The 25,174-nt window shown below is 43.4% G+C and overlaps 1 protein-coding gene across 19 annotated transcripts in view; it reads right to left on the bottom strand.

Moving 5' to 3' along the window:
- Window positions 1-25,174, bottom strand: part of PALM2AKAP2 (PALM2 and AKAP2 fusion) — a 527,870-nt gene that overhangs the window by 352,909 nt on the left and 149,787 nt on the right. For 8 of the 19 annotated variants that reach the window (XM_035305215.3, XM_035307774.3, XM_035251605.3 and 5 more), the window contains 1 exon segment: window positions 13,693-13,738. In XM_035305215.3, the coding sequence (XP_035161106.3) occupies window positions 13,693-13,738 (46 nt within the window). 19 annotated transcript variants of the gene reach the window in all.

Genomic DNA, 25,174 nt, shown 5'->3' with positions numbered 1-25,174 from the left:
TTTGAATTTCATATAAATCTCATGTGTCCTAAAAGATCCTTTTTTGATTTTGGTTTCAAACATGTAAAAATGTAAAAACCAGACACTGCTCATAGGCCTTATAAAAAGAGGGTGCAGGCTACATTTGGCCCATGGGCTATTGTTTGCTGGCCCCTGGTCTAGACCGAAAATTGAAATTACCACTCATTTTTCATTCTGAAGCTGCTCTCTAAAATCAATTTGCCTTCTTGCCTCTTGTGATTCTGGAATTACACTAGTAAAATGGGAAAATGAAAAAACAAACAAACAAGAGAAATAAGTCAGCCATCATACCACTCTCCACCAAAGTATCCAGGCTGGGAAGGATCTGGTTGTGATCAGCCTGTGACTCATTTTCTAGCCACCACAAGGCACTGTCCTGCTCAGTGCAGTATAAGATATATGGCTTGCTGAAGGCTAGCATTCCAGTGTTATTTTTAAACTCATCCAGTTTCAGCAATCTCCTTGTTTAGTCTTTACAGACATATTATTCAAAGGTTGGACCTGAGAAAAAGGGTAGAGGAGGGGTCGGAAAATAAACCAATTTCTGAAATCCAGTTGTCCTCCTTCCTTGAGTACATATTAGATCAATTTCTTGTTCTCCGGAAGGGATATAGCCAGTTGGTCACAAAACATTTCTTGAAAACCCATTTATGTGTAGAGAAGGCACTCTTATCCTATCTCCCTATAAACATGATACTATTTAAAATCAGAGCATACAATCGCTTCTCAGCCTTTTGTCTAAGATCAAGAGTAGTAAAATCCAAGAGCATTTTCACCCTCACAATGGAAGGGTGAAACACAGACTCAGAGAAAATAGGTTTTGAACTTACATGAGAACGTGGCATGAACGTGAAGAGGATGGGCTTGCCAGATAAAATATGAAATGTCCTATTACATGTGAATTTCAGATCAACAACAAATAATGTTTTAGTATAAATATGTCCCCGTGGAATCACTAGGCATCCTATACATTTAATTGCTAAATGGAACAACCCTGGTAAGAGGTAGTGAAAAGACAACCCAGGCTGGAGCAGAAGGTATCTACCGGGAAGAAGCAAAAACTTGTTATATAGGTATAGGAGGGTGCTCATTATGAAACAGTCCTCTACCAATGGCTGGGAACCAAAGTTTTGTGTTCCGGTCAACCTTCCTACCCTCAGCTGATTCTTAGGGTAGGGCCAAGCAGAACTACTTAGATTCCAGTTAGAGTTTTAAAATCAGGCTTCCTGGGGGAGTTCTGGGGGCAAAGGAACTGCTCAGTTGTCCGAGTGCACTAGCGATTACACAAATCTATTCAAATTCAGACAAGTGTACATCAAGAAAGTCCATTTTAGTGCTGGGAACAATGGCATACGCCTATAATCCCAGCTATGTAGGAAGCTGAGGTGGAAGGACCACTTGAGCTCAGGAATTCAGGACCAGTCCTCCAAATTAAAACATTTTAATAAGACTATTTTGTTCTTCATTCATTTTCGTTTTTTAAAGAGGGCTTGTAGTTTTTACTTCATACAGAGAACTCACGAATTTATCCAACATGCTGGATAAGGAACTGATTTAAGTAGCAGCCCTGACTGTGACCCAAGACTATGGTTTTTTTATAGGGTCTGGATCCCAGAGGGCCCTCACTGCTATTACAAATGGCCTTCTTGCAGACCCATCTCACCAAGGTGTCCAACATACCTAAATGTATCTACAACTCACAGAGCTTCCTGCTGTACCACCCCCGCCAACCCCATTCCCACATACTATTGGCTTTGCAATTAAATAAAATAGGTTGGGAAAGGCAGACATGGAAAACTGGTGGCCCAGGCTGGGCATAGAGGGGGAGGGTCATTCATTGAGATGGGAAACAAATCCAGCCCACATTGTGTTAAAGTCTCTGTTGTTTGGTTTGGCCCACGCAGTATTTAAATCGTTCTGAGCATTTAAACATCGACTCCCTTCAAAAATGGGATTTCCAGGTTCTCTTGGAAAAGCAGCAGATCCTGGGTTCGAATTCCCACACAGTACATACACATCGGCTGGAGTTGGGTGCCCTCTGTCCCCTCAGGAGTCTGCTCTCTCTTAGCTACCACAGTCCCTAAAGCTCAGCTAAGTCAACCTGGCACCTGCGCACATCTGAGGTCTCACCCTGCTAATGTAAAGCGTTCAGTAGGACCCTCTCAGGAACTGGGAGCCTTTCCCTCCATCCCCTTAAGAAAAGCTACATGATGAAGTACCATCTTTCCCAGGCTTTCTGGAGCCTGGGGTGCCCTGTCTCCTTAAAGAGAAGAGAGCTCATCTCTGCTGGAGGAAGCCTGGAAAAGGCTCCCTCCACTGCCAAGCCAGACTGCTTCCCATTTTTTCCTGTGGGCCCAGGCTGAGAGGGCATAAGAGCCTGAACCATCCAGAGGCAAAAGGAGGAACATGTCAACATAGACAGAGATGATGGTGGAAAGGGGAGAGAAAGGCAGGTAATTAAGCAGTTTAAATTACTTTCACCTTCGCCTCCTCTTTTCTGCGTTTTCACAGCCAATATTTTCTCTTTATTCTCCCTCATCACATCCAATACTGATCTGATATATATCATTCTCACTCCAGTGCAAATAAGGATGGGGAGTGAACAGGCTACTAGAGTCTTATTTCTAGTCATCCATAAGATTGGAGAGTACATTCTACCTCCACTTCCAGGACCTCCTCAGTCTTCTGATCCATCCCTGCTGAACCTATCCCATCCATTGTTAAATATCCTTTGGGTTTTGTGGTGAGTTTTATTTGATTAACAACACTGAATTTTGAACATGTATACTCAGACATCAATGTTCATGAACAAGACTGCCTGCAAACCACCTGGAAAAGAAAAATGGACCACTCAGGTTAGGGGAGCACTGCTATCCTAGAATATGCTTTTGCTTACCTGGAGAAGCAGGACTTCCTTTTAGGATAACTCCTATTAGCCTTGAGCTTTTTTGATATGTCTCACAGTTCCACTGGTGCAAGGAAATTTTCAAAGCACTTCCCACCCCAGTGGAGACAGCATGTAATATCAGCCCAAGAAGTATGTCATTTCATGCCACAAAAACCAATCAGGTGCCTAGGGAAAGCCACAGGGCTCAGTTCATGCCACCCAGCCAAGAGACACCTTTCCTAAATCCTGGCCTCTCTCTCTCTCACATCACATGCAGGACACACACACACTATCACAGCTGCCCAAATCCTAGAGCTTCGTCTGGTATTTATTGGCCTCAAAGTTGTCGACATTAGCACTCAAACACAGACAAAGAAAATCCCCTGCCTGCCACAAAGGGGTTAAGTTTTCAAGCATGTTTTTCTCTTAAGAATAACATTTTTTGGTAACCCTCAAGGTTTTAAGTTTCAGCCTTGAATTTAAAAATAAAATGACTACACTTAGATGACTGGTTATAATTTAGCAGAGGGGGGAAATATCCCACCCGCCTAGAATAGTGAGTAAATGAGTATATATTTTTTTTCCAGGAAAAAAGTAAGAGTAGGTTTTACAAATGGCTTCAAGATATTTGGTATTGCACAGGCTGTCTACAGTCGAAAAGCCTGCAGGGTAATGAAATAGGCTTCCACAAGGGAAGTGATGGACAGGAAGACGTGTTCTGAGGTCTGGCCCACGGCCTTTTCATCTACAGCTGGGGCTTTTATCTTGGAGCTCACATGGCTTTTCTTTCCTCTTCGATCTCATGCAAATGAAAGGTACAAATTCCCTATTCTTTTCTTCTAGCTGAACTTATATGATCCTATAGAAACAGTGATAGTAGGGTCAAAGATTAATCCTAAGTATTTTTTAATATATGTTCGAGCATTATGTAAATAGGATATAGTCTTGTCTCTGTGACTGTCAGTCTGTCTCCCTTTCTGTGTGTATTTAATAATCTCCTTTTGAGCATTTTAATTCAACATGAGACTAATGAAAAACATTGAGATAATAATTAACCAAGGGCACTGTAGTGCCAACATGCACTGCCCCACGACACCTTCTGCTCCTGCCGGCATTTCCTGTCAGAAATAGGTCTGATGTGTGGTCTTCTTTCAAACCCACAAGCAACCTTTCCTCTACAAAGTCCCCCGTGCTATATGGCCCATCCCCTACAGTCTCCATGTTCTCTTAGGCCTCAGAGGGTACAGTGACTGTGCTTTGCGTTTTAAGATAAATAAGAGACAGGGTGAGGCAGAATCTTTCCAAAAATGAAGGGTTGGCTCAAACAATGCGTGGTCCAAAGACAGGTGAGAGAAGCCTGCCTGACATCCTTGGAAGAATTAACTCGTCCTTGATATGCCAATAACAAGTCATACTTGTATAAACACAGACTGGCTTTGTAGAATATTAACCGGCATTAAGTAAATGAACATCAGTTGCTGCTTCTCCTGGCATCCTATTGGGAGTTGCCCACATGAGAAGCAGCCACATTGTGAATTAGCAACTGCAGGCTGGACAAGGGGCCACCAGGCTTTACGGCCTGATCTGCTATGGGACATCGTCATCTACAGCTCCAACATATGTATGCCACGTGGCACACCTCTCAATGGGGCTGTCATGGGGTTGATGGATAGCCTCTCTACTGCATGACTTCTGACTTCTTCATCTTTTTTTTTTTTTTTTTTGAGATGGAGTCTCACTCTGTGGCCATGCTGGAGTGCAGTGGTGTTATCTTGCCTCACTGCAACCTCCACCTCCAGGGTTCAAGACATTCTCTCACCTCAGCCTCCCGAGTCGCTGGGATTACAGGTGCCTGCTGCCACACCTGGCTAATTTTTGTATTTTTAATAGAGATGGGGTTTCACCATGTTGGCCAGGATGGTCTCAATCTCTTGACCTCATGATCTACTTGCCTTGGCCTCCCAAACACTTGGCCTACTGCATGACTTCTTATCTCACTGAGGTGTCCCTTAAGGCCTCCCCAAGGGCATTTTGTAGCCCATAGTTTTTGGTCAGTCAATCCCAGGCAAACCCTCTCAACCTGTCCAGTCAATCCTAGGTAAACCTTCCAAACTGGAGTTGTAAAATAACCAACAGACAGAAATTTCCCTTTACTTAAATAGATTAAAGCAAGTTCTCAAGATAAGCAAAGACCTCTTCTTGATCAGCCAATCTAATGTGAGAAGGACACAGCTGCACAGGGTATCGCCCTTGCTCAGTCTGGAGTGAAGTGGCAGCTATCGTAGCTCACTGAAGTCTTGAACTCCTGGGCTTCAGTGATCTTCCCACCTCAGCCTCCCAAGTAGCTGGGACTACGGAAGTGCGCCACCACACCCGGCTTACATGATTTCCAAACTGGGCTATGTTTAAGGCTCTCATTAATCAAGAATAAACTTGGCCTTTTATTTTATTTCACCTCTTCACAATACACACACCACACAAACTCCTGGGCATATCACAATGGGCATGTGACACACATCAGGAGAATCTAGGTCATAATCTTCCTTTGCTATTGATCTCCTACTCTTCAGTGGTTCTCAAAGTGTGTTCCCCAGAATAGCAGTTGCAGCTGGGAACTTGTTAGAAATACAAATTTTCAGGCCACATCACCCTAGACCTACAGAATTAGACACTCTGGGAGTGTGCCCTTGCAATCTGTGTTTTAAGGAACCCTCCAGGTGATCCTAATGCGTTAACATTTAAGAATCACTGTTCTATACCATACATGACAAAAACATCTGTCAAATGGCAGTTGCGGTCGCTATGAGTCCTGAGCCCAGCAGAATCTTCCTACAATGTCCATTACCTGAGGCCAATAATAAATCAGGATCAACTCAAGCATCCTGGCTGACATGAGACAGGCTTGGGATTCATAGCAGGTTTGTATATCAGATTTACATACCATGAGTATAGGTTCTTAAATATTCTTTTCTAATTGGAATTTCCCAAATTAAGGCGCTGATTGGATGTCTTTTCACTTTTTTTTTGTTAAGTTGGAGAGCAATTACCTATCTAGATATGAGTATTCTGTATTTCATTAATGTCAGTGATTGCAAGGGCTCATTTAATGTCAAAAGTTATCACAAATAAGCACTATTTATCCAATGACCAAACATCTGGACACCAAACTCACACAGCTCTGGTGAATATGCAACCTGAAATTACACCATTATAAAAGATCTCAGGGGTGCTGATAGGCTTACTTCACAGCATCCTTATGAAATCCAAACAAATCCACGCATAAGGAAAGCACACTGTAAAGTTCAAAGCTCTGTCTATATCTAAAGGTCACAAAAGGTCGACCTGTTGATCAAAAGGAATTGTGTTGTGCCTGCCAATCTTTTTAAAGTTTTAAACTAGTTAATATTGTTCTTCTTTAAGTGGAAGATCTCACATTTTAAATATCAGATTTCTGGCTTCTCTTGAAAATGAGTTGATGTAACAACATAAGACCCACGTTCTCACAAGGCATAAATTAACTGCATCTTAACTGAGAAGTGGCATCTGCTCTCTAGGGACCAATACTTTCAACTCAGTCTGGGTCCCTCATTTACATCACATGCTGTCCCCCAGCCTGTTGAGTTTACAACTCCTGCCCCCTACAAATAACCAATTTAATTATTATTAATACTATCTTCATGCATTGAAAATTCAGGAGTTACTACATTTATCTGATTTCCTAATATTTATCTAATTTTCTAGCTTGGCAAAAATGTTGTAGTTAATAGAATTCTCCTTTCACTCTTTGTGTCCACTTTCTCTTTAAAGATGCATGAGTTATAATTTGGTGATCTGCTTATTATAAATAGGAAACTTTTGTGAGTGCTTAATGCATGCTTTCTCTGAACATTTCCCAAGAAACGTCTAAAATAACCACCACAACAAGACCATGAAGTGGGTATGATCATTATCCCCATCTTACAGATGAGGAAACCAGTGTACGGTGACATCATACAGATACTAAAGGAAAGGCCAGGACTTGTGCCAGGCCTTCCTGACACCAAAATCCACGCTGGTAACTACCCCACCAGACTATGTGACAGACTTGGGACTGACAGACCTTGGGACCACCATCTCTGTACATCAATGTCCATTTGCTGTCTCAGTCAATTTCATACCACAGAATGACCAACTCTTACTGCCAAGCAAGTTTATCAACATCTCCAGAGGGGATCAGTGATGAAATGTGGAGTTCAAAGGACCAACAGCAGTGACCCCAAAGCATTGAGAAGCCCCCAAAGAAATACAGAAACAAGTCTACTGGGCCCTGGTTTTCCTTTAAATATTGACAAACTATAACCCACAAGACCCCTCGCTTAGCTTTTTCTATGATGAATTTTTTTCATGGTAACTGCTTTGTGTCTCAGAGCAATTTAAAGTTTGTCAGAGCAGCTGTTCTTTGTCCCAATAGGCTGAGGACTGAAATACTCAGAGACACAAATAAGTAGCGGGGAGGTGTGTGACCCTTATGCATGCTGTGTAAGGCCTGCCTTAGCACTCCCAGACACAGCAATAACCCTGAATGGGCCCAAAGTGTCACCTATCCACTGGGCAGCTCCATAGACTCAGCCAAGTTGAACCCTTCCTCAGCACCAATATCCCAAGCAAATGATTTTTTAGGCCTTAACATGGAATTTTAGAAGCAGGGTGTCATCTGCATCTCTGAGATAGAAGATAACAGATGTACGGCCAAGATCTTAAGTTCTCCATCCTCTGACAGATGCACACCAATGACACAAGTCCACGAGGGACAAAGATAGGGATGGTGCCCACAGGAATCACAGTGTCTGTTTCTACAGGGCTTGGGTTTGGGTCTCTAACCCCTCTGAGGGATCCTTGGGAAGCTGGACTGGATAGCATGTAAATCATAGTAAGGACTTTTGCCCACACTGGGCAGGCCAGCCTAAAAGGCCTGGATCAAAAGCAGGCTGGTGGCCTCCTTGGCTGCTGGCTCCACACTCCAAGCCTGGTATTCAAGGCTGTAAGTTCCCAGGCAAGAAGAAGTGGGAGATATGAATCCAACAAAAAGCTAGCAAGTACTTCTCTGCAAGCCCACGGCGCAGCCAGCTTAAGCCAACAACCTATACCCAGGACTGAGTATAGGTTGCATATAGTCTATGCAGGACTGAGAACAGGATCAGGTGAAAGCCATAAACTCACTAACTGTCCCCTTGGTGAGAGTTTCAAGAATGAAAGAGGCTGAAAGTGAAATCCTAACAAGGGCAGATTCCATAGACATATCCAAGCTCATGCCTCTCCTCCCAGCCAGAAGATTTTAGTCTAGCAGGATCTTAGTGGCAGTTTCAGCCCATATTGAAGCACCCTTTAAAGGCTGATGTACCACTAACATAAATGATATGGTTTGGCTGTGTCCCCACTCAAATCTCATCTTGAATTCCCATGTGTTGTGGGCGGGTCACAGTGGGAGGTAACTGAATCACAGGGACCGGTCTTTCCCGTGCTGTTCTTGTAATAGTGAATCAGTCTCACAAGATCTGACGGTTTTATAAAGGGGAGTTTTTCTCCACAAACTCTCTTCTCTTGTCTGACACCACATGAGATGTGCCTTTCACCTTCCGCCATGATTGTGAGGCCTCCTTAGCCACGTGGAACTGTGAGTCCATTAAACCTCATTTTCCTTATACATTAGCCAGTCTTGGGAATGTCTATCAGCAATGTGAAAACGGACTAATACAACAAGGAATTGGGAGTCGGGAGAGACTGGGATTTACAACAACTCTCCCACCTCTACCTGTGTAAGCTTGGATACCTCTTGTACACCTGTAAAGTGTATAAGATTTGCCTTACACACCTCAGAAAGAGGGTAGCATGTACAAGCTTTTCATAAATTATAAAGTACTGCACAAATGCAAAGATCATCTTTATTACTTCACAGAGTGGGTTCTAATTAAATGACAAAATTCCCTAAAGAATAGCATAGGTTAGATTAGCATTTCCTATTTCAGCACATATATAAACAGACTCATGCTGGTCCCTGGTGCAGCCTGAGGCCTTGTCCATGTGGCTCCTAGGAGTTTCACCCAAGACAATCTCTATAATGTTTAATTATTTTCACTCATGCCCAAGGAAAACTATCTTACTCTGATGTGCAGACATAACAGCACCCTCCCCCAAGCTTGATTTCCATTGAGACACAACAGCTTCTTCCCCATGGGAATGTTACTCGTTCCATTACACTTTATGTTGGGTGTTTCTATGCACTGAATCCAGGCTTGAAAGACTCTCAAAAGGAGGTGGGCCTCCTGGCTTGTCTCAAGCTTTCCCAGTGCAATGAAATCAGACTGCTGCTCTCTCCTGGGCTTACACTCAGGCTTCTGAGACCACCTGCACAGTGTTCTCATGGGAAAAGTGTAAGACACTGCCACCATCTTGGGTGGCAGCTCAGGGCAGCAGTCAAAGCAATCAACTGCCTGCTGTGGGCAGAGTTCAAATCCTGGCTTTGATACTATCAGTTGAATGTTAGGCCAGTTCTAGAACTCCCTTGCCTGCAAAATATGAGTTAATATTGTCATTAGGATTCAATGAGATAATCATAAGCTTGTGATTAGGATTCAATGAGATAATACATGTTGAAAAGCATTTCAGTGTTTATTCTGAGTTTGTGTCTTTAGCTACTGACTTAACTTCTTCATGCTTTTGTCTTTTTCTTTGTCACGCTAAATGTTCTAAACAAACAATAATCAAATAACAAATAAACAAATATTCCTGATAATTGGAAAGGTTATGATGTTATTTTATATATTTCTTTACCCAATTTCAGGACTTACTAAAATGTCTTCTTTCTGGGGAATTGTTTCACAGCTCTGAGATTGGTTTATATGTTCTTCCTGGGTGCTCATTTTCATAGTATTCTTGGCACTGGATAGTAACTGCTTATGTTCTTTTCAATTTCTTCCATTAGACTATAAATAATGTTAGGTGAAAAAAAGTACTTCACACCGTGCCTTACTGAATGAACAACACTCAATAAATGGCTATTGTCGTTATTATTCCCTGGGATTACCATTCTCATTCATACTGTTTCAGAGCCTTTACCATGTGCTCAATGTAAAGTATGGGGAGTATCCCTACAGACGAAAGAAGCATGTGAGCATAGAGACAATTGTCAAAGATGGCCTTGCTCTTCTTTTGGCAGAAAACAGGATGAGTCATCTTTTCTCATTGATTAGTTCCTGGACCCAAATGGAAGATTCCATTAAAGCACTGTAGTTTCTAAGTATTTAATTCAGTTTTGTGTGTGTGTGGGGGGGGGGGGAGGGATATTTCACAGATGTTCATGTGACAAACAGCTTAAGTTTTAGGACTTCTGTCCTTCAAGAAATTATGTGCAAAGGATGAAATAAAGGTTTCAGCCTGTGGCGGCTGAAACTTGGGGATATCAAGCTTTCAATGTTTCCAGTACCTTCCCAGAGGAGGCAATCTGTAAACACCTACTGCACAAATGGATGAATGAATCCTCAAGTCATATCTCTGCCTCTGTCTAAAGCAGTTAGAGAAAGTGAAGCTGGGCAGGGCCCTGACTTTCAGTCAGTTGAAGGACAAAAAAAGCTGTTTAGGTAGAGCACAGTCGCTCATGCCCTTAATCTCAGTGCTTTGGGAGGCCGAGGTTGGAGGATCACTTGAGGCCAGGAGTTCAAGACCAGCCTGGGCAACATGGTGAAACTCCATCTCTACAAAAAAATTTAAAAATTATCCAGGTATTGTGGCACATGCCTGTAATCCCAGCTACTGGGGAGGCCAAGGCAGGAGGATTCTTTCAGGATGCAGCGAGCCATGATGGCAGCACTCCAGCCTGGGTGACAGAGGCTCTGTCTTTAAAAAAAAATGCCATTGATACTTATTCCACTTCAGAGATGTTGCTTCTGACCCCCCACAGGACAAGACAGCAGTATAGACAGAAACTAAGGGCTTTACTCAACACCATCCAATGGCAGCTGCCTGCCAGGTACTTTACCTCCATTCTAACTAAGCCTTACAACCAGCCCAGGAGGTAGAACTCATGAGCCCATTCTACAAATGAAGTAACTGAGATCCAGACTAAAGACTGCCCAAGGCCCTGCAGGCTGGAATTCCAGTCGATCTGCTCTGCCTCTGAGAGAGAAGCCCAAGTAGGTGAAGATGTGAGGACCTATTCTCTTCTTCCCTCATGTCTCCAGAGAGACTTCAGGTGTGCTAGGTTCTAGGGGCAGTCTTGTGAGCTCCTCAGAGTCCTCTGAGAACTCCAAGAAGGTGGTGAGAGAGTCAGGATTTGCAGAATTCAGAGAGTGGGCACTAGGCCAAAGCACAGCATAAAACCACTTACCTATGTGGCCATAAGTCCCCCCATTCAACTCCCTCTGTCTCTTAATTCTCTCTCTCCCTCTCTCTCTCTCTCTCTCTCTCTCTCTCTCTCACACACACACACACACACACACTCTCTCTCTCTCTTCCCCCCCTCTCTCTCACACACACACACACACTCTCTCTCTCTCTGTCACACACACACACACACACTCTCTCTCTCTCTCTCTCTCTCTCTCTCTCTCAGCAAATCTGTCCTGACAACATCATACAGTCATCCCTCAGTATCCTCGAGGAATTGGTTTCAGAACCCCTTTTGGAAACCAAAATCAAAGGATGCTGAAGTCCCTGATAGAAAATAGCATAGTATTTGCATATAACCTACTCACAATCTTCCACATACATTAATCATTTTCAGATTACTTATAATACCTAACACAATGTAAATGTGATGTAAACAGTTGATTATACTGTATTGTTTAGGGAATCATGACAAAAAAACTCTGTACATGGTTGGTACAGACTCAGCTATCCATTATTTTTTTCCAATAGTTTCAATCCAAGGTTGGCTAAAGGCGTGGTTAGGGAACCCACAGATAGGGAGGGCAGACTGTATAGGTGCACATTCAGGAGAATAGTCAACAGCTCCCCAGATACACAGGACAAACTCAATTCTTCAATAATTGAAGGGGAACAAGTGAGTATTTGTGTGTATTCTTATACACTAAAGAGAATTCCTAAAGATTTGCCTAGATCATTCTTGAAAATCAGTTTGGCCTCTACTGGGATTACTCAACCGTACTTGGAAGGGGGTGGCCCCAGTGTTAGCAGCTACTGGCCCCATGTTTGGAAAGCAAGTCCTTTCATGGAGTTCAGCTGTTCCTCAGGCATCCAGTAAAGCTGGTTGTGCAAAGGCAGAAAATGTGACAACTGTTGGAAATCTTCAGCAGCGGCCAATGGGAGCAGCCACTGCATCAACAGCTAAAGCAGGCTATTATCCAGTTCACACAAAACACCCACCAGCTACATGGCACCATTAACTCAATATCACCATTCTTATCCAGTTCATGACACACTGGCCACACTGCCTTGCCACCAACTTTAGAAACCACAAATAACTTTGTAAATCATCAAAATACACATGCACAGGGGGAAAGGGATAGAAGCAAAAACAGCCTTCCTGTGTTCAGAGCACCACATTCAAAGATTACCTAATAGGCAAACCATGGCATTTCAGCATTGCCAAAAGACATCGCTATCACTTCAGTGCTGAAGTCTCCAAGACACTTCAGATTTGAGGCGTTTGAGAAAGAGGGTCTTAGAGCCATGGAGACCACATCAAATGCTTCCAAAAAAAGAAGAGACTGTATGCATTTTCCCAATGAAGAATCTGCCCAAAAAAGGCTCTGGAAAACACTTTAATATACTTTGCTTCCAAAATATTACACACTATTTCTCCAACAAATTTATATATGTTTCCAGAGAACTTCTGAACTGGAAAAAAAAAATATTTAGGTGGAAGAATGTCTGGAGATTCTTTTCTGCCAATATGTTAACAGAACTTCTTTCTTTGATTGTTACTATTTCATATGGCAGCAGTAATCATTCCCTCATCCTCAAAGGAAATATATAATCCAGCTGTGGTGGCTCCAGTAAAAATACCACATCTGTGGATCGTTGGCAACACTGTGTTAAGATTGCTCAAATCTAGGCAGTCTCAGAGAGTTCTTTTTTTAAAACCAAGATGCACATGGGTACACTTATCTGAAAGTGCCTACGAACTTTGCCAAACTGGCTGCTCCTTTGTATAATGAAAATAGGTTTTCAGATACTCCACACCCCTAAGAAGGACGCTCTCATGGAATATTATAACCAGGACCCAGTTGTAAGAAGTCCCCACACCTACTCCAGGGTGGTGGCTTGAGCCAGAGCCCTTGTCAATATCAAACAGAGAAGGGAAAACTAACATTCCCGGTTTCTGGGAGGAGGTCCTACCGCATGGCTGGCTGAGTCGCTGACTCCTGGTTTTCCACTTAACAGTCGGATGGCTTCCGCAGAGAGGATGGCTGCCACCGTTCAGGTCACCCTTCTCCTGGTTCTCCAGGGTATAAAGTCAACGTATGCCTGAGTACTGGGTGATAATATTTCTGGAGTTGTCCCCCTACCCCAAGCCTCTGTTTAGTCCTTCCCCAAAGCCCAGCAGCAAGCATCTTATTTCCAAGACAATCTTTCACATTCAGATCCCCAGTCCAAAGCGTGCCCTGGGGGTTTCCATCTACAGACACAGAAAAGAAAAGGCAGCCTAGCTGAGCCCTGACAGAGTTTTAGTCCCCGGAACATATGCCCTGCGGCTACTGTGCTGGCATGCCGCTCTCCCCGAAACCCTCTGGGTCCCCTTCCACCCCAGACAATAGAGCAAGAAAATAAAATGAAAGTGGACTTACTGCTATGGCTTGCAGCCTTTCCTTGTGCAATTCCGCCTCTGCCATCCTGGAGAAGGGCACACAGGCAGGGGAGAGAGGAAAGAAAAACAAAACACACGCTGTAGTCACCCAAGGAAACTGATGGGCACCCCAAGGGGCTTTGCTAGAACCCAGGGGAACGCCGAGGGGTGGCTGGGGATCCGTTCTGGGGGTGGCGGGCAGAGCTGTGCGCACGGCGGGCTCGCCCGGGCTCAGCCTCTGGCCTCCACCCGCCCGGCCGCCTGGCTTCGCCCCAGGGCCGCCGCTCACTGCATCTCCTGGTCGCCGCCGCCCGCGCCAGCCGAGGACGTGGGACGCGGGCAGCCGCCAAGAGGGCGCGCTCGCCCCGCGCTCGTTCTCGGCCCTGACGTCTCGGCTCCTCGCTCCGCCCCTGGAGTGTGGGGGACCCGAGGCCGCGGTCCAGGGTGGCTCCGGGCGATCGCTGCTGCGGGTCTCCCAGGCGCAGACCGACGGCACGCGAGCGAGTGGGCACCTGGGGCAGGGGCGCACGGCGAGCTGCTGGGGCGCACGGCTGGCGTGGCACGTCTGGGTGGACACACGCTTGCTGGGGCGAAGGCAGAGGGCAGTGGTGCCTCCACGGCGCAGATGCCAGTAGAGAGGGGCGTCTAACCGAATATGGGACCTGAGCACTTGCCGTTACGTGGTGGCTGAGGCCACCAAGTGTTCAGGGCGCCTTCTAGCTCACACCAGACGCCTGGGCTCCACTTGGGGACATTTACAATTGAGAAGGGCTGCCTTGCCCACGTGGCCCACATGCTTAAGATGACCAAGTCCTCAACATCAAGGCCGAGGGTAGAGTATATCTCCAGAAAGGTCACCATTCTGGTGAGGGGAAATGTGGCCTTAAAAGAAGCCAAGAATTTGTAGTCCTGGGTGCTAGGCTAGGCTTCACATGTTATTAGCTGTGAAATCTCGGGCAACTTGTTTAACCACTATGAACCTCAGTTTCCTCATCTGAAAAAAGTGGAAGATCACAAGGGTTACCTCAAGCAAGCGTCATTAGAGATGAATGAGAAAAAGTATGTAAAGGTGCTTTGTAAAGGGCATCACATACATCTGCTCTTATTATCCTGTGACATTCTGGACTGAAATCCTTTCAGGGTCTTCTGTTCACTGCATCTGAAAGGAAAAGTAGGATCTACTCGCTAAAATACTTCACCTATTCTTTACTAAAACAGGTACTCACATATGGTACTAAAGTGAGTCTTTTGTGACAGGTCCTGGACTGGATGTGAGAAGTGGATCAGGTCCAGTCCAGAAGGAGATCAATGCCAAAGACAAACAAAACGCCTCTTAACATTAAGGCGGGACCTGCTAGAATTCCCAACATTCACAGGCAAACTTTTCTTCATGAAATGAAATAAACACTGATTTGGCCTCTATATCCACAATGATTCTATAAATGCAGGATTTAAAAGTGTATTAAAAGATATACACATCAGGCCAGGTGCAGTGGCTCACATCTGCAATCCCAGCACTTTGGGAGGCCAAGGTGGGTGGATCACCTAAGGTCAGGAGTTCAAGACTAGCCTGGCCAACATGGCAAAATCCTGTCTCTACTAAAATTACAAAAAATTAGCCAGGCATGGTGGTGGGCACCTATAATCCCAGCTACTCAGGAGGCTGAGGCAGGAGAATCGCTTGAGCCCGGGAGGCGGAGGTTGCAGTGAGCCGAGATTGCACCATTGTACTCCAGCCTGGGCAAAAGGAGCAAAATGCTGTCTAAAAGAGAGAGAAAGACAGAAAGAAGAAAGAGGAAGGAAGGAAGGAAGGAAGGAAGGAAGGAAGGAAGGAAGGAAGGAAGGAAGGAAGGAAGGGAGGGAGGGAGGGAGGGAGGGAGGGAAGGAGGGAGGAAGGAAGGGAGGAAGGGAGGAAGGAAGGGAAGACAGAAAGGAAGGAAGGAAAGAGATATGCACATCAAATTTTCCAAAATCACCTGTTTCCTGAGTAAATTCTTCCATTTCAACTAAATTGCCCTTTCAATTTTCACAGAGGTTCACCTGTCACTGATGAATAATTACTCCTCTGACCAAAGATAGAAGCACTCACCAAAATCGTTTACTGATGGATTGTTTTCCCATCTTTTTCATAACAAGTGTAGGTGGAGCTGTTTGTTTCATAAATCCAAGCCACTGCCAGATTCTACATCCCACTCCAATATATCAGAAACTTCTATGTTCTGGCTAAGATCCATCCCTTTCTTCAAATGCATGATTTTTTTCTCCATTTCCAGCACAAGCCCCAGCAGGACAAGTTATTTAAAGGGGGTTTGCTTACAAATAAACAAAGCTGTTATTACTTCAGCAGAGTGAAGCAATAACAGCTAATTTCTTACCTTGTAGAGAATACCAAGATGAGGAAAATGAGACCAGAGAGGTTGAAAGGCTCAGCTACAGTTAAAGAGCTGAGATTTAAACTCAGATCACACTCACCAGAGCCCATGCTCTTAACCACTAAGTGCCAGGGTTGGCCAGTGATATGGAGATGTGGACAGACCCCAGGAATAAACCAGAAATGGTCCTTCTACTCCCAACTATTTAGATATTTAAAAGATATGATTGAGCACAATGAGAATGTACTTACTGTCATCAAGCCATATGCTTAAAAGTGGTGAAAATGGCAAATTTTAATCTTTTTATATTTAACCACAGTAAATTTTTAAAAGAAGTGATGGGATGGAAAGGTGGAGAAGGAAAAGGGCTTGGGCACCCTTTGTATGTGATCAGTTGGAAAGATCTGAACTCTGAATAGAAAACTCAGGGTTGGGGACACACATCCAAATGTCATCTACTTTGCAATTACAGCTAAAGAAATGAGAACAGCCTGGATGAGAAAATGGAGGAAGAAGAGGAGAGAGCCCAGAAAAGAAGACTGATAAAGCATCATCTGAGAAGTAGAAGGAAAAATCCAGAGGGATTTGCACCAAAAGCCACAAAGAAGGAAAGAGGTTTTCAACAGGGCCATATGCTTCTGAAAGGTCATGGGGGATGCAGATAAAGAAGAGGCCACTGGATGGCTGTCAGGAGGCCATGACTGACTTGTGTCTGGAAGGTGAGCTTGGAAGCACTAACAAGAGTTGAGGAATGACTGCTACCAAGTGAATGTTGAAAATAAAACAAACAAATAAAAAGAGTTGAGGGACGAGTGAGAGGTCAGAGAGAAGCATCCATGAGTACAGACTGCCTCTTTCAGCTCCTTGGATGTGAAAGATGAAGGTGTAGAACAGGAACATGGCCTATGGGAGTCAGGGTCTAGTTGAAAGGGTTTTTAGGTCAGCAAGACTTGGATGTTTGGGGTCAAGGCAAATTAGACAACAGGGAAATGAGGCCAGAGACACAGTCAAAAAAAAGGTGAATATTAGGCAATAGTTGAGAGGACATCTAGATGAGTATCACATTAGCCACTTAGCCTTGGGAAGAAGAAGAACAAAGCAGGGCAGGAGGATGAAATGGATAAAGACGAGAAGAAAGTTTGAGTTGAAATCTCTGGAGAGAGGTTGAGTGAGTTTGCCTCAGATGGCCTGGTTTTCCCAGTTGGGTCATTGATTATGACTGATGGCGTGAGGTTGGGGCTTCAGAAAAATAGAAATGGTTTGTAAAGAAGCTATGGGAAATAAGAAAGACTAAAAAATGGTTCCCAACCAGAAATGTGTATCAGAATCTCCTGAAGACCTGTACAGAATTAAATTACAGGGAGTTAGAGATGAGTTTAGAACCTTTGTACTAATTTAATTTACTAGGAATAGACTAAAGACTCATGACCAATTGTGTGTACTTCCTAAGTGGTTTTTAACTGCCCTGAGACCCACAATAAAAACAAGGTCGTGTTTATTCAGTGTTGAGGATTATCAAAGCAGGCATGGCCAAAAGCCAAAGAAGAGAGGAAATTCAAAATGCTTTTGACCAGGTAGGAAGTGTAACAGACTCGTTCATATACACATTTTTTGTGGGGGGACTAGCCAACTTGTGAGCTCTTTCCCATCTTTGGGGAATTCCCATATTACAAGCCATAGTGAGGGGCAGAGCCACATCCTGTCGTAGAAGCTAGGAGGTATCAGATACGTGTTCCGCGGATCCCCCTGGATCCATGGCATGGCATGCAATCTGGGCTCAGTCAGGCATGTGTTCCTGTCAAGAATTTTAGAGACACAGCATTTTAAGAATTCCTTTAGGCTAGTAGCTCACCTTTGTTTGTACCCTTTGCCCAAGCTTCTTTCTTTGGACGTCCCATCTCTTCTGTGATCTAATATAATTTCATTTCATTCTTTTTCTGCTCCTATCAACTAGAATCTATTTCTGTTGCTTGGGACCAAGAATCCTAAGTGAAACAGCAAGACACATGAAGTAAATGCCTGATGGCTGGCCAAGGAGCAGACAGAAAATCTTTCCTCCTCTTCCAGCACTTCTCCTTTCAACTTTCTAAATTTTCATATTTTAAAATCTTTGAACCCATTATGAACAGACATTTATAACACAAACTGTGCCATTTCTTTAATAAACCTATAGTGCATAATTATTTTATATTAGACATTAGGCCATGGCCTGATATTAAGGAAAAAAATCATAGTCTAGTGCCACAACCATATTGGTGACTATTTGCCCTCCAAACATTCAAAATCCAGAAATATACATCATGATGATGTATAATGTATGTACAAATCACTAGTTCCTGCTGAGACATTAAATTGTGTTGCATAAGCAACATCTGTACAGTTTAATGGTTTTTATGATAGACGCTTCATTACAAAGCATTATTTTAAAAAAAGGATACAGAATGCTAGATGTGCAAAATAGATGTTTCATTAATACAAATTTCAGAATCTATTTTAGAACATGATTCTTTTGAGAATCACAAACTATCACAGCCAATTCCCTTGTGGGGAAAGCAAGAACTCTGTATCCCACAAGGGAAATTACTTGAGCCAGGAGCTAAGAGTATGACATTTCCCAGAAACCTGAAGCTTCCCTTTGACAAAGGAATTTTGAAAGGAATGCCAGGATCCCCTCACATGTTTATATTTGTATTAGTTCTCTGTTTCCCGGGATCCTTTGAAAAAGTGGTCATTTAAAACATATGTGATAGAGACACAGAATCAAAAGGAAGAGAACGTTGCCTGTGGTCTTCTTGGCTCCTGTGGTTGTTAGCTCTTTGGGAAAGTTGATGGGATTTCAAGTATATGCTATTTTTCTCCATGGGATGCAAATGATAGATTCATATAGGGAGTCCCCATGGAGCAAGATGACAGAGAAAGAGATCAGAAATAGCACCAGTGTGAAAAATAAAGTAGGCTGGATGCTGCTTAAGATATATATTGACTAAGGTCTTTACATAGCAGATTGAAAATGAGCAATTGGAAATCTGGTTGGAAATGAGTATTAGTATTTCACTGTGATGGCTTCCTTTTCCCTTGGTTAGCTTTGGCAATGACAGTTGATCAACATGAGTCCCTAGAAGAAACTGGGTGGGTAAGGAGAGTGTATGGGAGTTAATCAGAGCAGAACAGTTAGAGGACATTCTATATTTACTTTGCTGTGATATTTTGGAGAAATCACATTATAGATCGGAATGACAGTTTCCTTAGATTAAGATGGAAATGAATATATGTGATGTCCAGTCTCACTGGGTTGTCAAATCTGATGAGTTTAAACACTGTGTTATTCAGATGTTGGTCCTGAGTAGTAGTCTTGCTAATGATAAAAGTTTTGAAAAGTGGGATTAGGAAGTAGGAGGTAGATAGGTAGAAAAGACATGAACTCTAAGGATGACTTGGAATCTCAGCCCTCTCATAGAGATGTTGTAATAAATAATGATAACAGATACAAAAGGCTTGTGGCCATGGTAGGTGCTCTGGAAATGGTAGGTCTCAATCGCTCAACCCAGCTATTACTTCATTAAAAATGCCATAGACCAAGTTAGGTGAATGACTCGATTTTATACATCCTTGTATGTAGACTTTTTTTAAAGAAGAGGTGAGCTATCAGTATTCTTAAAATTCCTTCCATTATAAGTTACTTCTCATTTTCCATCTTTTAAAAAAGAGGACTCTGTACTATGTCATTTATTACCTAGAAACAACTTTTCTAGATTCTGCTTTTAATGGTTCTTAGAGATCTGCAGTCTTATCTTTTGGAGTGGGTCAATCTAACAAAATTATAAATAAGAAGGCATTTTTTAAAAAATTTAAGAGGAGATAGATTAAGTCCTAGGAAACTATGGAAAGAACAGCTTAATTTTTGAGTATTAGTAACACAGCTTCATGCCTACATATTGAAGGTGTTCTGTGGTAGAAACAATTCTGGGTTTGGTTATAAATTAGCTACAACCTAGAAAGTCTTTGAGAAGGCCAGGTTCTACCCCAGCCTGGTTTTCTGATGCCAGTAGACACAGTCGGGTCATTGGCTTCTCAGAGAGCTTAGGGGCCAGTCTAGTTTACCTTAGCACAATGACCACGATGTGCCCTGTCAGCTTGGAATCCCTTTCTGTAGTGTGGCCATCAACACTTTCATTGTTAACCATGTTTCAATAATGCTGTGTATATTCTGCAAGTCAGCACTGCTGACAAGAGAGAAATTTCCTGCGGGGTTGGCAGTGGAGGGATGGTGGCCTGCCTACTAAATCTTGTCCACCCTGCTGGCTGGGCAATGAATAATGAAACTGGGAAAGCCTAGCTTCAGTTCCCACCACCTATGGATGCTGTGCCTGCCTGACTCCTTTGGTAATGACAGAGGTCTCAACTGCCTGCCCACTCCTTGCCCACCCTCCATATATTGGCAAAATGGATCCTGGCTCCCTCTGAGCCTGTCTCACTGAGAATTAGTCAGCCAGTCTCAAAAACTGCTCATTACTAATGTGTGACCCTCCCAGCCAGGGCCTCGCAAGCAGGCTGCCTTTCCCCAAAGCAGCTCATGGTATAGTGGAATGAACATAAGACAAAGTATCAATCCTAGGTCCTAATCCTAACTCTGCCACTTACTGTGTGACCTCATACAAGTCACTTGCCTGCTCTGAACTGAGGTTCTTTATTTGTAAGATGGGAATAGATTTTCCATTTGTAAACTGGGAACAGGGCTAGCTAAGGATCCCCATAAAAGTCTTATAAGATTAAAGTTTATGAATGAGAAAGTGCTTTGAGAACTATAAACGCTATGAGAGTGAAGAAATACAGTGAAATAAAATACTTCAAAATTAGGGCTAAGAGACATGCTGACTGATTTGTGGGAAGACGTTTAGAAGACTTTGCAGGCCGGGTGTGGTGACTCATGCCTGCAATCCCAGCACTTTGGGAGGCTGAAGTGGGAGGATAGCTTGAGGCCAGGAATTCATGACCAGCCTGGGCAACATAGCAAGATCCCATATCTAAAAAAAAAAAAATTAAATTAGCCAGGCATGGCAGCACATGGTTATAGTCCCACCTACTCAGGAGGCTGAGGCAGGAGGATCACTTAAGCCCAGAAGGTCAAGGCTGCAGTGAGTCATGATCATGCCACTGCACTCCAGCCTGGATGACAGAATGAAAACCACATCTCAAAAAATAAAATAAAATACATTGCAACATTCTATAACCACTGCAGGCTCAGTGCACTGGGAGAAAAGGCTGTGCCAACACATAAAATACGCTTCAAGGTTTTGGGTGAGTTTCTAAGATAATAAAGCCAGTAAATGAAAATGCCAGCACCACCTAGGGCGCTCATTCACTCTATGATGTTTCTCAGTCTCTCCAGTGATTTCTCCTTTATGGGGTCTGAAGACCAACAGCCCTGCATTCTGATCTACTTATTTAATTAGCTTAAATACATGCAGAAAAGGGTGTAGCAGTCTGAGGATGAGATGGGAGAAACAGAGATAAGCAGAAGAGAAGGCAACAGAAAAACTTGGATCTTTTGTCAGTTGTGTGTGTGTGCCAAACCTATATTTGAATGCTGTTTGGTCTGTGTTTACTTTAAGTGTTCTTCTTTCTGCATTCATTCAGAGCTAAATTTATCCCACTAGAGGAGAAGGCATACTTGGGGAGGTGGGGGTGGAAAAAGAGCAGACACAAAGGCGGCTGCTTGACTGGGAGCCAGGAGTCTTGTGGAGTTCCCTGGAAGAAAACGGTGGGAGCCAGCACGTGGAAGGCAGCCACTCCAGAGGCTCTGTGAGGACCCTGTGCAGACTTGACAAGGGAAGGTGCTTCCACAGGAGCATCGGCACCCTTTGCTTTTGAGAAGGGAAAGAGTAGGAACAAGACTTTAGCTCTTGTAAATTAGAGAAAGCAGTTCCATAACTCCCATGAGCTCCCAAATCTGGCCCGACCCTTCAGAAAATAAAGACTGCAGTTCTCTGGGCATCCCCAAGGAAAACAGTGTCTGTCTCCATGGAAAGAAGAAGCGCAGCTGGCAGGGCCACTTCTGCTGCAAAGCTGATCTTGCTTTCTATTGAGGTGTCATGCCAGTTGTTTATCTGCTGGAATAATGCCTCTGGGGTGGGATCAGAGGAGAGGGAGGTTGTTGCACTCCACCTTCTGGGTTGGATTAAGTACTGTGCCCCTATAACTGGAGGTAGGATCATTAATGTTCCCTGGGCTTCGACCCAGGGGCCTCCTGTTGGTCCTTCATGATTTCCTTTCTTCTTACTCAGTTAGTGTCTTTCCTCCTCTATTTCCCTATTTCTCACTCATCCGAAGTGAGCCCTTCTTATACTATCTTCTGCCAGTGGACAAATCATTGAAATTGAGATAGGTTTTCTTGTGACCAGAGAGTTCTCTGTTGTTAGAATCGTAGATCTTCCTGTAGAACAGGTAGTCAATTTCCATCTAGGACTCTGTCCATCATTATGAAACTTCCCTGTATTGATTTGGAGAAAGAGAGATTTTTAGGATTCTGGGATGGTTCTCTTTTGTTTTAGGCTCAGATAAGTCACCATAGCATCTTGCCAGAGCTTTACCCTGTATTTGGCGTCTAGTACCCTCTACTCCTCCCCAGAGAACTTGACACCTTCTTCATCTGTTCGTCCCATTCCAAATTTGGTGCTTTCTCATACCATGAGCTATGCTTGGAATGCAGCCTCCCCCTCCTTCTTCTAACTTTCCAAGTCTCTTCTTGTTAACTTCACAGAGTTCCAGAAATCCCACCCCCTCTGGGTATGCCTGTCAGTCCCTTTGGGAAGGAAAAGTGGTTATCCCTCCTAATTCCAAACATAGCATGACTTGCAAATTGACTGCTCAACTTGTCACTCTTTCAATAAATTCTAAAAATTATAAAGTCATAGCCTCGAAGGAGCTCTTGTCAGGTTAACTGGTGTCCCATAAGCCACCATGATGATTGTTTGCATGTGATGAAGCTACTTAAGTTGGGAGGAAGCATAGATTGGACAAACCTGACCTTATCTTCCAGTTCTTAAAATGTAATGACCTTCAGAAACTTACTTGACTTCTCTGAGCTTACGTTATTCTGTCTGTAAAATGGGAAAGACAATAGTATTCGTTTCATTTCATAAGATTTTTTGTGACAATCAAATGAGATAATGTATATAAAGTTCCTAGCACATTACAGATGCTCAATGAATTCGATTTCTAAGTATGAGCATAATCTTATTTATCTGTTGACACCCATATCCTCTGGATGTGTTTCTACATGCCTGTCCCAGTAAAAACTCCTGAGTGGCTTGTTCAGCACACTACCAGTTGTGCCCAAGTGTACCCAAGATGGCCCTTCAGACTAGACCAGCATTTGCTCATGAGTATTCTTGACTGGTTACTAACCTGGTCATTGCCTCTTACCTGTAAAATTTGCAATCCAAGGTCTTTTGATGCTGTTCAAATCTTTTTGTAACATTTTGACTATGCCAAATTCTGCATTTATTATGAGAGACAAAAGACAGAAGTGCAAAGTGTACTAGTGTGGGGTTTCTGCTACCATCTAGAACAGTGATTCTAAGCTTTAGGGGAGAAGAATTCACATAATCCTTTTAAGAATCTGGTAAGAAATATGGACTCCTTCTCAGAGCAGGGTGTGTGCATATAACATTTTATGTATAGTTTCTGGGGTTTCAGGAATTCCTTGAGTTCTTCCAAGAACATTCCTAGAAGGCTTATGGACTACTGGTTTAAAAAAAAAAAGTCTGCTCTGGTTCTTAAAATACCAGAGCAACTGAGAAGAACAAGAGAAAGTGGGTTTATCTCCAAAGACCCAGAAACCTCCCTTTGGGTATGAATGAAAGAGCACAGGAAGTCTGGGCAACTCCTGCCCAGCCCGAGAGCCCCTCCAACCTAGCCAACCATTGGCTGTCTGAGATCTGAGAGCTGCCTGAGCCCTGACAGCTGTCCTTCCTAGTTTCTGCTCGCAGTTGATGGCAGAGGAAAGGCACAAATGACAGTGAATCTCCTCCCTGGGCTTGGTTTACTGCCACTGTCTTTCTCCCAACCAAAGCTTCCTCTGACTTCATGTCTACCCAGACTTTAGTTCTTCTAGTGAGAAGAGCCTTCACCCAATCTCCCCCAGAAGGTAACTCTCCTGCATCTACATACAGTAGTTATCCTTTCAATCTATTCCCAAGTTGCAAACTCATTGAAATAAAACCTAGCACAGTGTTGAAACAGAATAAGAAGACAGTTTGTATACATCACCCTCAAACAGGGTTAGATCCACCTCACCAGGCACCTTCACAAATATCCTCCAATACTCAAAATTCACTTTCTGAAGGACTGCCTGGCTTCCCAAAACCCCACCACCACTGTTGAGTGAAGTCATTTTACTTCCAGTTTGGAAGTTCCAGCCAGCATCTGAGCTTGATCCAAAACTATTGGACTCTGTGGTTTCCAAGGAAAACAGTCTGTGGCTGATTTAAAGATACTGTTAAGTTGGTGCAAGCCAAAACAAATGGAGCAGGCTTTTCATTAATAAGGAGGAAGTAGCCCTTCCAAGGTGGTGACCTAATGAAGCAAGCGACACATTTGGGCATCAGGTTTCAAACCCCAGCACCAGACAGACATAAGATTTCACACTTGCCCTCTGAGCCAATAAAACCCTAAACTTGATAATCCTGCGATTTAAAAAACATTGTAACAGCCCCAGCCCACAGAGAAAATGTTTATTTGCTAAGAATATGACCACTGGTGGAAAAAAAAATGGGCAAAGATATACTTTTGCCATTTTACTTTCATAGAAGTAAAAACTAGTATTTCTTTTTTCCTTTCTTTCTTTCTTTTTTTTTTTTTTGTTTGTTTTTTTAAGATGGAGTTTCACTCTTGTTACCCAGGCTGGAGTGCAATGGTGCTTTCTTGGCTCCCCACAACCTCCACCTCCTGGGTTCAGGCAATTCTCCTGCCTCACCCTCCTGAGTAGCTGGGATTACAGGCACACGCCACCATGCCTAGCTAATATTTTGTATTTTTAGAAGAGACGGGGTTTCACCATATTGACCAGGATGGTCTCGATCTCTTGACCTCGTGATCCACCCACCTCGG

The sequence above is a fragment of the Callithrix jacchus genome, chromosome 1 (assembly GCF_049354715.1).
Source record: "Callithrix jacchus isolate 240 chromosome 1, calJac240_pri, whole genome shotgun sequence".
Lineage (NCBI taxonomy): Eukaryota > Metazoa > Chordata > Mammalia > Primates > Cebidae > Callithrix > Callithrix jacchus.
This window is presented reverse-complemented; position numbering and strand designations above follow the sequence as displayed.